The sequence below is a fragment of the Mesoplodon densirostris genome, chromosome 19, assembly GCF_025265405.1.
Source record: "Mesoplodon densirostris isolate mMesDen1 chromosome 19, mMesDen1 primary haplotype, whole genome shotgun sequence".
Lineage (NCBI taxonomy): Eukaryota > Metazoa > Chordata > Mammalia > Artiodactyla > Ziphiidae > Mesoplodon > Mesoplodon densirostris.
The window spans coordinates 1,807,536-1,820,469 of record NC_082679.1 but is presented as its reverse complement, the minus strand read 5'-3'; the positions used below and the strand labels follow the sequence as shown (position 1 = coordinate 1,820,469).

The following is a 12,934-nucleotide window of genomic DNA, read 5'->3' as shown; positions in this document are numbered from 1 at the left end:
CAAGGAGATATTTGTGCAGTCATTCTCACAGCTGCACTCTTTACAACAGCTAAAATATGGAAACTAGGGAAGTATCCATCAATGGATGTATGCATAAGGATGTGGTATATGCATACAATGGAGTATTATTCAGCCTTAAAAAGGAAGGGAATTCTGAAACACGACACATGATAGATGACTCTTGAGATTATTATAACTGAACTAAGGTATTCACAAAAAGACACAAACTGGGGACTTCCCTGGTGGTGCAGTGGTTAAGAATCCGCCTGCCAATGCAGGGGACACAGGTTCGAGCCCTGGTCCGGGAAGATCCCACATGCCACAGAGCAATTAAGCCCGTGCGCCTAGAGCCCATGCTCTGCAACAGGAGAAGTCACCACAGTGAGAAGCCCGTGCAGTGCAACGAAGAGTAGCCCCTGCTCACAGCAACTAGAGAAAGCCCACATGCAGCAACGAAGACCCAATGCAGCCAAAAATAAATAAATAAATAAACAATAAATTTTTAAAAATCCCTTTAAAAAATATAAATAAAATAAAATACATAAGATAGCAAGTTTTATGTATGTGTGTTTTAACAAAGAAGGAAAAAAAAACCCCCAAAAGTACATAATATGTACTTCACGGTGCCAATCAGAGCAGACTTTTGGCTGAAGTTCTTTCCCCATTTGCTTCCTTCATAAGTTCTCTCTCTGGTGTGAATTTTCTGGAGCCAAATGAATGAGAGTTTTGGCTATAGACTTTCCAACATTCACTGCACTCAGAAGGCATTTCTCCAGTGTAAATTCAACAATGTTTAATGAGGCCAGAATCATATGTAAAGAAGTTCCCATATTTGCTGTTCTTTTTTTTTTTTTTTTTTTTTTTTGGCTGTGTTCAGTCTTTGTTGCTGTACGCGGGCTTTCTCTAGTTGCTTCGAGCAGGGGCTACTCTTCTTCGTAGTGCGCAGGCTTCTCACTGAGGTGGCTTCTCTTGTTGCGGAGCACCGGCTCTAGGGGCACAGGCTTCAGTACTTGTGGCACGGGGGCTCAGTTGCTCCGATGCATGTGGGATATTCCTGGACCAGGGATTGGACCCATGTCCCCTGCATTGGCAGGCGAATTCTTAACCACTGCACCACCAGGGAAGTCCCCCATATTCGCTGTTCTTATAAGGCCTTGTATCAACATGAACTTGCTGGTGTGTAACAAATCTGGCGTTTTACTACAAAAATTTCTCACATTAGCTGCACTAATAAGGCCTTTCTCTAGTGGGATTTGTCCAATGTCTAATGAGTGTGGAGCTGCAACAAAAGAATTTCCTACATCAAAACACTCATAAGGCCTTTCTCCAGTGTGAATTCTCTGATGTCTAATGAGTGACATGGTACCTTCACACACACATAACCTGACACATATACTTGAGCTGTTTTGCAGAAACTCTGACCCCCACCCAGGTGGAGGATGCTGACCACAACCATTATATTCCAGAAACATCACTCTCTTACCTCAACACCAACCAATCAGAAGGAAGTCCACGAGCTGCACCCCTCAACCCTCTAAATGCCCGTCCCTAAAATCTATCAGGGAGTTTGGGTCTTTTGAGCTAGAGCTGCTTGTTCTCCTTGCTTGATACCCTGCAATTAACACTGTACTTTCCTTCACCACAACCCAGTGTTAGTAGATTAGCTTTGCTGCACAGCGGGCGAGTAGACCCAAGTTCAGTTTGATAGCAGACATTAGACATTCTAAAAATATCTTCTAGGGCTTCCCTGGTGGCGCAGTGGTTGGGGGTCCGCCTGCCGATGCGGGGGACACGGGTTCGTGCCCCGGTCCGGGAGGATCCCACATGCCGCGGAGCGGCTGGGCCCCTGAGCCATGGCCGCTGAGCCTGCGCGTCCGGAGCCTGTGCTCCGCAACGGGAGAGGCCTCAGCAGTGAGAGGCCCGTGTACTGCAAAAAAAAAAAAAAAAAAAAAAAAAACCTGCTACCTACAGTCTTGCGGTCTCAAGAGTCCCCCCTTGTAACTACGCAGACATTTCCAACTCCAATCAATCCTTGCTTTACAAGCACCCTTACTTCATGACAGCTCCAATTATAATTCTTCACAAACAATTTATGGAACTAACTGTAGCCTTCCGTTTTTTGCCTTTATAACCTTCCTCCATTTTGTAGTCCAGGGGACCACGATTTTAGTGCTTCTCAAAACTGTCTCTCAGGCTGCAGTCCTAACAAGCCCCAAATAAATCCGTCTTAACTTCAATCAGATATTCGTTTCCGAAATTTTGGTTAACACTCATAATGCATAAAAGTATTATGTAATAGACTATGTTGTCATTAATTTTTACTGTCCATCTTCTTTGACAAGAAAGTCAGACTCATGAGGGCAGGGGTCTTTGTCTCTTTGGATCTTCATGGGTCCCATGCAGCCAAAATAGTGCTTGGAATGGAGTAGGCACTTAACGCGTGCTTGTTAAGGAGGGTATAAATAGGATGGCACAGATGCCCTGTTTGTTTTTAGCATTCTGGCAAAGATATCTGCTCTCTCTATGTCACCCTTCAAGCTGGCATTGTTTGGTATACTAAAAAATGATTTAAATAAATAAATAATAAATCACAACTTGGAGAGCTATATCCACAGATTAGCCAAGTTCCCTGTGTAACTACGCGCTCAGCTTCATTCCCTCATTCTCAGACTTCAGTGTTCCTTCAGTCTTCACTGAGATCCTAACCTCGTTCACATGGCCAAGAGCTATTTTGGCCACCACTTTTGAATAACTAAATAATGATTGATTTCAGCAATTTCAACATTTCACAAATATTTTCCTGAGATAAGCTCAACTCTCCATGCATTTTCACTGCACTTGCAGATGAAATTATATTGACTCCCCAGCAAGGAAAGAAGATCATGTAATCCAATCCTTTATCTCTGGGTTCAGATGCCCCCTTTCCAAATAAACTATGAGTCACTCTCCAGACAGAAGCTGCATATGGTAAGTCCCTCTTCTTTTCAGATAGGTAGATCTTAGCTTCTAGAGAAGAACTGAATACATATTAAAATGTGGAGTAAGAAATATGTGTCGGTCCCTGAATGGGACAGTGTCACAGGCTTTATGGTTTTTTTGTGAGGGAATCAGAGACACAGCGCCTGGTCCACCTGCTTCTGGCTGCCCCACATCCCTCCTCTGTCTTGCCAGGCATGGCCCTGTCCGAAGTCTTTACTTTCTTGACCCTGACCTAACACAGTGAGGCTCATAAATTGAGTCTAAAGCTTCAGCGTCCATGTACTGGAAGATCAACAAGACAATGTTTATTGGACTCCAGCTCAGCATGGATGCACTTTGTGTCTGAGCGACAACCCGGTATCATGTGCCCATTTGGTTTTGCCGGTTTGGGGAACATCTGAAATATTAATGTCATTGTACCTCTCTGTGATCAGCACAGACTACATACATTTCAAGGAAATCTGGGTGCGTCCTCTTTAAGAAACGTGAAACCCCGGCCTGTGCTCACAGCCTCTGTACTTCCCAGCAACCCTCCGGGTGAGGCGGACCATTTCTCTGAAAGTTGGGGATCACCGCCTCTTGCCGGGGACGGGAGCGTTGTGAACTACATTATCCTGAAGGCACTGCGCCGCGCGTCAGGGGCACTGGACCAATGAAGACTCGGGCAGAGGTACTTCCGTTCTGGAGGACGGCGTTTGGGCGGGCCTTCCGGCGTGGATCGCCGGCGACATTTTGTAAACTCTGATCTGTTCACTGGTGGTGAGGTTGAGGACGCTGGTCCAGTCCGAGATCAGGGAACCAGGAAGCTGCTGTGCCCGCTGCTCTGAGGCAGCTCTGAGGCGGGTCTGAGGCTCGGCGTGGGCGCCATCCAGCCTGACTCTGTTGCGGGTCCGGGACGGGGGCCGCCGTGCCCGGGCCCCACCTTCGCACACAGACTCCCTTGGCGGCGGCCGCGCTGATGGGTCCGATTCAGGTAAATGCTGCACCCTCAGGGCCCTCCCCCAACTCTTCTCATTCTGCACTGTTTCTGATCTTACCAATTTTTTCTTACGCGTGTCCTATATTTATATTTATTCGTGCCCCCAAACCTTGGTTTTCCGAACTTTAAAATAATGACCTGCGTGGAGAAAAATTGCACAGAACTTACACATGCAGTTGAATAAGCAGCTCTAAAATTAGTATCTGTTAAGCGCTGAGGTCAAAAAATGCGACCCCAGAAACCGCCAGTGGGGTCCTTCAAAACAATTATACCCATCCCTCAAAAGTTAAGGTATTGTCTGTTGTTTAAAGTAAGCGTTTCCTTGCTTTTCTTGATAGTTTTGCCAACTATGTGGAAAATATTCGACAGCTGTAGTTTAGTTCCGGTCGCTTGTTTTAAAACTTAATTAATGGAATCATATAAGTATTATGATGTGTTTTTCTTCATTTGCACAATATGGTGTGACCTTACCCATGTTTTTCATGCAGGGTATCTTCCTTTTTGTGTAGCATTCTGTAGATATGAATACATGAGTAAAATGTACGTTTTCCTGTTGAAGGCCTTTTTTTGCCTATGGTTTTTTGTTTGGGTTTTGTTTGGTTTTTTTATTTTTCGGTTTGCTTTCTGTATCTATAAGCACTAGTACTGTAGTCATACTTGCAGTGTGTTCTGGAGTATATAAAGCACACATCTGTCTAGTTTATATGTTAAATTTTTTATTGTATTTAAATTAACGTTTCCACTTACTCATCTTGTTTTGCTCCGTGTTACTAATTTTAACTTAGTTATTTGAATGAAAATTATACTTAAAGTATTTCATAGTTATATTTTGACACACACTTATGCCTTACATAAACTTACTTTTTTACGGTCTGCACACACACAGAGGCTTTTCGTGTTTTAAGAGATTGTGCTCTTCCACTAATATTTATTTTACTGTTAAATCATTTTCCTCTGGTGATCTTGTAAGAGAAAATGATTAAAATATTTTGTTAAAATACTTGTTTTAAGGGGGCTGAAAAGAATCATTGTAAGGATAAAAGGTCATAATGCTTCGAAACCCTAGCAGGATAGTAAGAGCTCAAGAAGATATTTCCACGTCTCTATAATGAGGATGGAATAGAGGTCAGGTCCTATATCTTGTTTCCTTTCTCTTAAGTTTAAAGACTCCAAAATGAGGTCCAGTTATCCCCAACGGCTGGAGGCCAGGCACCTTTACTGATTCTAGGAACAGCCCCTTTATCAGAGATTCATTTTGAATGCATAGTCAGAAAATGGTGGTTCTGTTCTCTTCCACAGGAGAGAAAAGCATGTAGGAAATTACAGATAATCTGTCTGAATATTTATGGAAAAGTTAACACCAAAGAATATGGATAAGTATTAAAAGTACATATTCTTAAATTATACTATACAATGTTACAGTAATTTCAAATCAGAATTTAATCTATGGATTATGTAAGCTGGAATTTTATATAAAACAATAATTTTTAATATAACCAGAGTAAAATTTGAAAAGGAAGTATAAGAACTCCTGGCCACCTGTTAGGGCCAGCTACAAGCTATGGGAAGAGAAAAATCTGTTATTGGCAAGGGACAAACAGATAGAAAAAGGGAAACAAATGAAGTGTCAGAAACAGACCTGTACATAAAATGAGACTACATTTTGATATTTGTGGCTCAGGGCTTTAACAGTGCTATATGACCTGCCAACACCACTTCCTCACCAACACGATCCCTTATTCTTCTGGCTCACTGGGCTCCAGTCACACCATCCTTGTAGATGCTGCTCAAACACACCAGGCATGGCTCTGATAGAGAGGATTTTCACCTTTTTGTCCCACTTCTGGAAAGCCTTTTCTCAAGTTATCCATGTGACTTTATGGCACAACTCTATAACATTTTCTGCCCTCTTTTACATGCTTTAATTTTCCCTTGAACATTTATCTTTGACTTCAGTATTAAACGGTTCACTCATTAATCTTCTTTTTCGTCTATACTGCTGATGGGAATTAAAGTTACATGGCCCTGCTCTTCCCACAGGTTCCACACTCAGCAGAACCACTTATGGACCCTGCACTGGTGAGTGTCAGGTGTCCTGGAACTCTTTTGCTGCCACCCTTCCTGGCCTTGGTATCTCAAGACCCTAGAGAAACCCTAAGCCCAGGTTTCTAAGTCCAGGCCAGAGGTTATATGGACAGATACCCATTTTTGGCAGCCAGTGGACTGAGATGTGAAAGGTTGTCTTAGGTACAGGGGTTAGTATGTACAAATGCTTGGGGATGAGAGTGAGATGGGAGTGTTCTAGGACTTCTAGGTCTCTGTTACTGTCTGGTGAGGATGGAGAGCGAGGGGGCCGGAGTCAGGCCTAGAGTGGTACTTTGAGAAGCTGCACCTAGAATGGTACTCTGAGAAGTCTGTTCTGGGAGTGACAGCAGCCATGGTACACTTGAAACAGAGGAGAAAAGTGATTTCACTTAGGATGTAAAAGGCTACCCCTGGGTGCAGAGCGCAGAACAGATGGAGGGAGAGGACGACACGGAGATAATCAAGGAGGCTGTGGCAGTCGTCCAGATAAGCACTGGTTGTGGCTGGACAGGGTGGGTGGATGTGGACGTAGGGGAAACACTTGGCTTCTGGATTTGCTTTTAAAGTAGGGGCTGACCAGATTTTCCAAGGTGGAGGGATCACAGATGACTCCAGAGATTTTTCCCTTTGCATCTGCAAGTGTGGAAGTACCATCAAACTGAGGTGCAGAAGTCAGTGGTAGGAGTCCTTTTTTTTTTTTTTTGTGGTACGCGGGCCTCTCACTGTTGTGGCCTCTCCCGTTGCGGAGCACAGGCTCCGGATGTGCAGGCTCAGCGGCCATGGCTCACGGGCCCAGCCGCTCTGCCGCATGCAGGATCTTCCCGGACCAGGGCACGAACCCATGTCCCCTGCATCGGCAGGCGGACTCTCAGCCACCAGGGAAGCCTGGTAGGAGTCCTTTTTAGTGAGAGTATTATGATTTGGGTTTTGGCCCTGTTGAGTCTCAGCTGTTTCAGTGACTCCCAAGTATAGGAGACAAGTGGACAGCTGAACATGCAGATCTAGAGTGCTGGGGAGGCTTCAGGATGCATTAGGGGACAAGGGAGGAGAGGGGGGCTGTGGGTGTCACAAAGACATTCAAGGAACAGGACTGATCATCAGTGGCACAGAAGGGGGTGGTGAAACTCCAGCAGGTGGCCCAGGTTTTCATGGGAGAGTGGCTGTGAAATTGATGCAAAGGGAAAGCAGAAATGGAGGTGAAGTGATAGAGAAGTCAGGCTGCTGTTATTTCTCCTCCTATGCACTCACCAGGCTTCTGTGGTGGAACTTGGGGAGTTTCTGTCACAGTGTCAGATGAGTTTACCTTAGGTGTGTCAAGTGGGTGTGGATTTTAAATGGGTGTTATATGGACAAGGTTCTAATTGGTGAAGAGACATAGTGAGGAATACAGAAGTGGAACCAGACCGGGGGTATTTAGATCTGCATGTTTTGACTGAGGTTAAAGTCAGGAACAAGGCCTGGTGGGGAAGCCTTCAGAACAGGGCTGGGGAACCGCCAGTGGAGAGTTGGGGTACGGTGGGATCCCGTTGCATTGGCAGGAACTTTCTGATGCCGTGTGCAGAGGGTATGTGAGGAGGCAGGAGACATGCCAATTTTGTGGGCCGGGTGGTGGTCATGGGGATCAGCTGTATGAGGAGTTAGTTAGCCAGTGAGTAATATGCATGTGGGGAAGGTGTGTGACCAAATCGCCCCAGGGCCCTCATACCAGGAGTTTGAGAGGACGATGAGCCCAAGTTTGTTTGTGTCTAGGTAACGTGATCCTGGGGACTCTCAGGCTGTTGTCTTTTTTTTTTTTTTTTTTTTCTTTTTGCTGTATGCGGGCCTCTCACTGTTGTGGCCTCTCCCGTTGCGGAGCACAGGCTCCGGATGCGCAGGCCCAGCGGCCATGGCTCACAGGCCCAGCCGCTCCGCGGCATATGGGATCCTCCCAGACCGGGGCACGAACCCGTATCCCCTGCATCGGCAGGCGGACTCTTAACCACTGCGCCACCAGGGAGGCCCCAGGCTGTTGTCTTGCAGGAGAGGGAGGGGGCCCTGCATACCAGGTCCACAGCTTAGATGGCATCTATCTGTCCACTTGCCTGCTGCTGCTGAGAGTTGTACCTCGTGCTCAAGGAAGTATGAAGAGTTATTCGGTACCAGTGCCCTCTGAGTTAGGGAGCTGGGGAGGATGATGAACCCAGAGTGAGTATGGGTTAGGGGTACTTATGGGGTCCTGGGGAGAGAGGCTGCTTATGGAGACATCTGTCCCTGTCATCACAGGGCTCTGTGACCTTTGAGGACGTGGCTGTGTACTTTTCCCAGGAGGAATGGAGGCTTCTTGATGAGGCCCAGAGATTCCTGTACCGTGATGTCATGCTGGAGACCTTTGCACTTGTTGCATCATTGGGTAAGGCCCTCACACCTATCCCAGCATCCTGGGCAGGTCTCTGCCTTTCCCCTTTTTTCCAAAGGCAAGTCTGTTTTTTCACAGTTAGACAGTGGGCACATCTCTGTTACTGCTTCCCTGTCATTTGTGCTGTCAGTGCTAAGGCTGAGTGTGTATATGACCTCCTTTCACAAGTAGCCCTAATGCCAAGTGCTCTGAAGTTTTTTCAGGGAAGGTTTTCTGTGTCAAATGACTTGGAATTAGTCCAGCGGGTTCCATTAGTCTCAGCCACTCCCTGCTAAGTGGACTGCAGACCCATACACCACTGTGCTCCAGGCTCTGCCCTTTTCTGGCTGTCATTTCCTGGGGCCTGATTCTACCAGGAATTGCTCCGACCCGACATGGTCACTGTTTGTGGGGTCCACCTGGCTGTTGCTGTGATACTCTCCTCAAAGATTCAATATGTGATACTGTTTTTTTTTCCTGAGATTGTTTTGGAATTGATTGCCCTTGTGGGCCAGTGCTGACCACTCACCTGTCCTGTCTTTCCCTTAGGACTTGCATTTTCTAGGTCGCATGTTGTCCAAGTGGAGCTGGGAGGAGAACCCTGGGTACATGACAGAGTGGACATGACTCCAGGCACAACATGAGGGGCTCAAAGTGAGCCTGGGTCTGGTGATTGGCATCAGGGGAAGGATGTGATATTATGGTTGGAGTCAAGTCACATCAGGAATATGTCCTGTGCCCAGCACTGTTTTGGTGCCAAGGACAGTGACTGTGTACCTCATTTCTATCTTTCCTACCCATTCTTGACACTTTACTCCTTTTGTCACATCTACCCTGACTTTGAACCCAGGATTATCCCTCACTTCTCTGTCTTCCACTCCGCATTGGTCCTCTCCATCCTCACTCCTCTGTGCTTTTCAGTATTGGCCTACACTTAACATGTCATGAGTTCTGCACCTATCCTCAAGATAGTCCTTGAACAGCAGCTACTCAGTGACAATCGGATTTTCCTGGGCCTGGACACAGCTTTCCATACAGCAACCAAGGCCCTGGTGAAAACCGTTCCTAGAGGAGTGAGTTGTGGACCCCAGCTCCTCCGTGTGCTCCACCCCATCCTTGTGTCTTTTGCCTGGTGTGTCCTCCCTGTTCTGTGACGTGGAGAGGCCCAGTCTTGCACAGCTGCCCTTTCTTTACCTGCCCCTAGCTCCCTTGTCCTGAAAACAGTCCCATGGATTATTTCCTTGGTATGTCAGACACATATTTGATATTTGTGATGGGGCCGCCTCCTTCTACCAAAATCTACATGAAGTTCATCCATATGTCTGTGCTTTCAGGTTGTTGGCATGGAGCAGAGGTCAAGGAGACATCTTCTGAGCAGAAAGTTTCTGTAGAAGTGCCACGAATAAATACTTCAAAGACAGACCTGTCCACCCAGGAGGCCTATCCCTGGGAGAGGTGTAGCCTGGACTTGGAAGGTGGTTTGCATTTAGCTGAGGACCTCAGAACAAACCCTGGCCAGAAACTGTGTGGGTCAGGTGTGAAATTTCACCAGCACAGTGGAAAGAAACTCTTTAGAAGAGATGTGGGTAAGGCCTTTATGAACAGCCACACAGTCCATGCATCCAAGAAGTCTTCCACATGTCAGGAGGCTGGGAAGAATTTCCCTGGTAGCTCTAGCCTTCTCCAGCACCAGGTCACTCCACAAAAGGACGCCAAATGTGTGGAAGCCTTTCACAATGAACAAAGGCACTATAAGTGCAGTGAATGTGGTAAAGCCTTCTGCCGCAAGTACAGGCTTGCTCAGCACCAGAGAGTCCACACTGGAGAGAGGCCTTATGAATGCAGTGAATGTGGGAAAACCTTCAGCTATAAACACATACTTATTCAGCACCAGAGAGTCCACACTGGAGAAAGGCCTTATGAGTGCAGGGAATGTGGGAAAGCTTTTAGCAACAAACCCACACTTGTTCGGCACCAGCGAATTCACACTGGAGAAAGGCCTTATGAGTGTAGTGAATGTGGGAAGTTCTTTAGCCAAAGCTCCAGCCTCAGTGAACATCAGAGAATTCACACTGGATCACGGCCTTATAAATGCAGTGAATGTGGGAAATTCTTTACCTCCAACTCCAACCTAATTAAACACCGGCGAGTTCACACGGGCACAAGGCCTTATGAGTGCAGCGAATGTGGGAAGTTCTTTAACCAAAGTCCCAGCCTCATTAAACATCAGAGGATCCACACTGGTGAACGGCCATATGAATGCAGTGAATGTGGGAAACTTTTTAGCCAAAGCTCTACCCTCATTAAGCACCAGAGAGTTCACACTGGAGCAAGGCCTTATAAATGCATTGAATGTGGGAAACATTTTAGCCAAAGCTTTGGCCTCACTCAACACCAGAGAATTCACACTGGAGAAAGACCATATGAGGGCACTGAATGTGAAGAATTCTTTAGCCAAAGCACCCAACTTACTCAACACCAAAAAGTTCACACTACAGAGAGGCCTCTTGAGTGTAGCAAATGTGGAAAAATCTTTAGTCAAAGGTCTGCTCTGACTGAGCACCAGAAACTTCACAGCCCAGAGAGACCCTTTGAGTGCAGCGAATGTAGGAAAGCTTTCAGCCGAAGGTCTAACCTCATTCGTCACCAGAAAGTTCATACTGGAGAAAGGCCTTCAAATGAGATGAGAGCAGCAAATGAGCTGTCTCCTTAGTTAATACATCATACTGAATAGGCTCTGTGAGGAAGTCATCAACTGGAAGTTGAATGCCGTACATCTGAACAGCCCTGGTGTATAGGTTGCCTGTGAGTACCAGGTTCATAGGAAGCTTTTAAGGAGCTACACTCTACTTTCTAACCTGTGCAGGGCCCTTGCCAGACTAATGTCAGTGTGAGCTTCTGTGGTAAAACTCATCTTACCTCTACCAAGCGGCAGTCGCCTCCGTGTGATCAGGGTAGGTAGACCTCTGTGCTCTCGCATCCTGTGGAGGGAAGCATGAGTGGCCTGAGCACTTGGGTGTTGTCCTTCTTTTGTGTCTAACTGATCAGGCCATGGATTTAACCAGCTTTGACCAAGGTGACCCAGTCTGGGTTCTGCTGGTGGCTTACAGAGGGTTACCTTTTTCAGGGGCATTATTTCATGTCATACTCCGGATGGATTTTTCTAGCTCTATGTCACCTGTCTGGGAAATCTGTATACCTCAGTGTGGATAGTATCATGGCAGAGAATAGTTTTCATTGCAGTTTGTGTCGAATTTGCATTGTTGTCCAAGGCCTCCTGCAGGGCTTTGTGGGAATAATGTTGTGACCTGGATATCAGAATTTTTGGTGGGTCCTGACGTCACCCTGAGATGAGGACAGTTGTGAGAACCACCAGTGTTTTTTGGAGCAGCATGAGTTCTCTTTTTCACAGAGGATGTCACATCATACTCCCAGTACTGTTCAAGAGAAGTTCTCTAAGTCCAACTGGAAAAGAGCCATGAGCCATAATGTCCACAACGTGGTGGGCTGGTGTTGCTGAGCGTTAGGTTACAGACATTAGGTGGGAACCATATTTGGTACAGAAACGCTCAGGGAATTAATAGGGAGTGAGAGACAAGCGAACAAGTAGGGATGAGCCTTTTCTAAAGTTGCATCCAGTAAAGCAACTGTACTTTGATAAAAAGAAAAACTGCTGTAATTTGGGATCTTTAGGAAAATAAAAAAGTTGCATTCACAAATGTACAGGGATTATGGCCATTTAGGATAAAGTTTTTGCAGAAATCCTTAGGTACAGGGCTGTTTCTCTTCTCCTGAGGTCCAAGTCAGTGTCAGACTGAATACTGTAAAGGTTTCAGGATCCCATAGCATCTCCAAATTGTTTATCTCAAGGCCATTGCTGCACAGTGAAAAAAAAAAATGAGGAAGGGGGAAATCGTGCGTGTAGTCCTGGCTTGTTGTTTTTATGACTCAGGAAGAGGTCCTGGATAACTCAAGTAGAAACACCTTTCATTGCTATAAAGATGGGTGTCTTTATTGCTACTGTGACAGTCCCTCCCATGAGACAAGAAGAGGTGATGGAGTTAACGTGTTGGTTTCCAGAGTTCTACTTTTCCAAAAAGGAGATTCAGATTTTTATGTGAAGCCAATTTTTAGTAAAACTTACTCGAGCTATATAGTTGGTATGCACTGAACGGAATATACTTAAAACGTACAGCTTGGTAAGTTTTAGTATGTGTAAAATCACAACCATCATTATAATAACAAACATCCATCAGTTCCATATCTACCTTCTGACATCTCTCCATGGGCTCCCAGGCAACTACTGTTGACTTTCTTTCACATTCGATTAGTTAATGTTTTCTAGAGTTTTTTTTTTTTTTTTTTTTCTTTTTGCGGTATGTGGGCCTCTCACTGTTGTGGCCTCTCCCGTTGCGGAGCACAGGCTCCGGACGCGCAGGCCCAGCGGCCATGGCTCATGGGCCCAGCCGCTCCGCGGCATATGGGATCCTCCCAGACCGGGGCACGAACCCGCATCC

The 12,934-nt window shown here is 46.1% G+C and overlaps 1 protein-coding gene across 4 annotated transcripts; it reads left to right on the top strand.

The window, feature by feature from the left end:
- The first annotated feature begins 3,727 nt into the window (after window positions 1-3,727).
- On the top strand, window positions 3,728-12,782 carry LOC132480960 (zinc finger protein 304-like). Of its 4 annotated transcripts, XM_060085590.1 has the most exons (5): window positions 3,933-3,952; window positions 5,999-6,037; window positions 8,063-8,227; window positions 8,306-8,432; window positions 9,752-12,782. In XM_060085590.1, exons 4-5 carry the CDS (start codon window positions 8,399-8,401, stop codon window positions 11,128-11,130), a joined length of 1,413 nt encoding a protein of 470 aa, XP_059941573.1. In that variant the 5' UTR covers window positions 3,933-3,952; window positions 5,999-6,037; window positions 8,063-8,227; window positions 8,306-8,398; the 3' UTR covers window positions 11,131-12,782. The 4 variants fall into 4 exon arrangements, with proteins under 4 accessions (XP_059941571.1, XP_059941574.1, XP_059941572.1 ...); XM_060085588.1 differs by lacking the exon at window positions 8,063-8,227 and having other exon boundaries at window positions 3,728-3,952; XM_060085591.1 differs by lacking the exons at window positions 8,063-8,227; window positions 9,752-12,782 and adding an exon at window positions 8,967-9,301 and having other exon boundaries at window positions 3,728-3,952.
- Window positions 12,783-12,934: the final 152 nt, after the last annotated feature.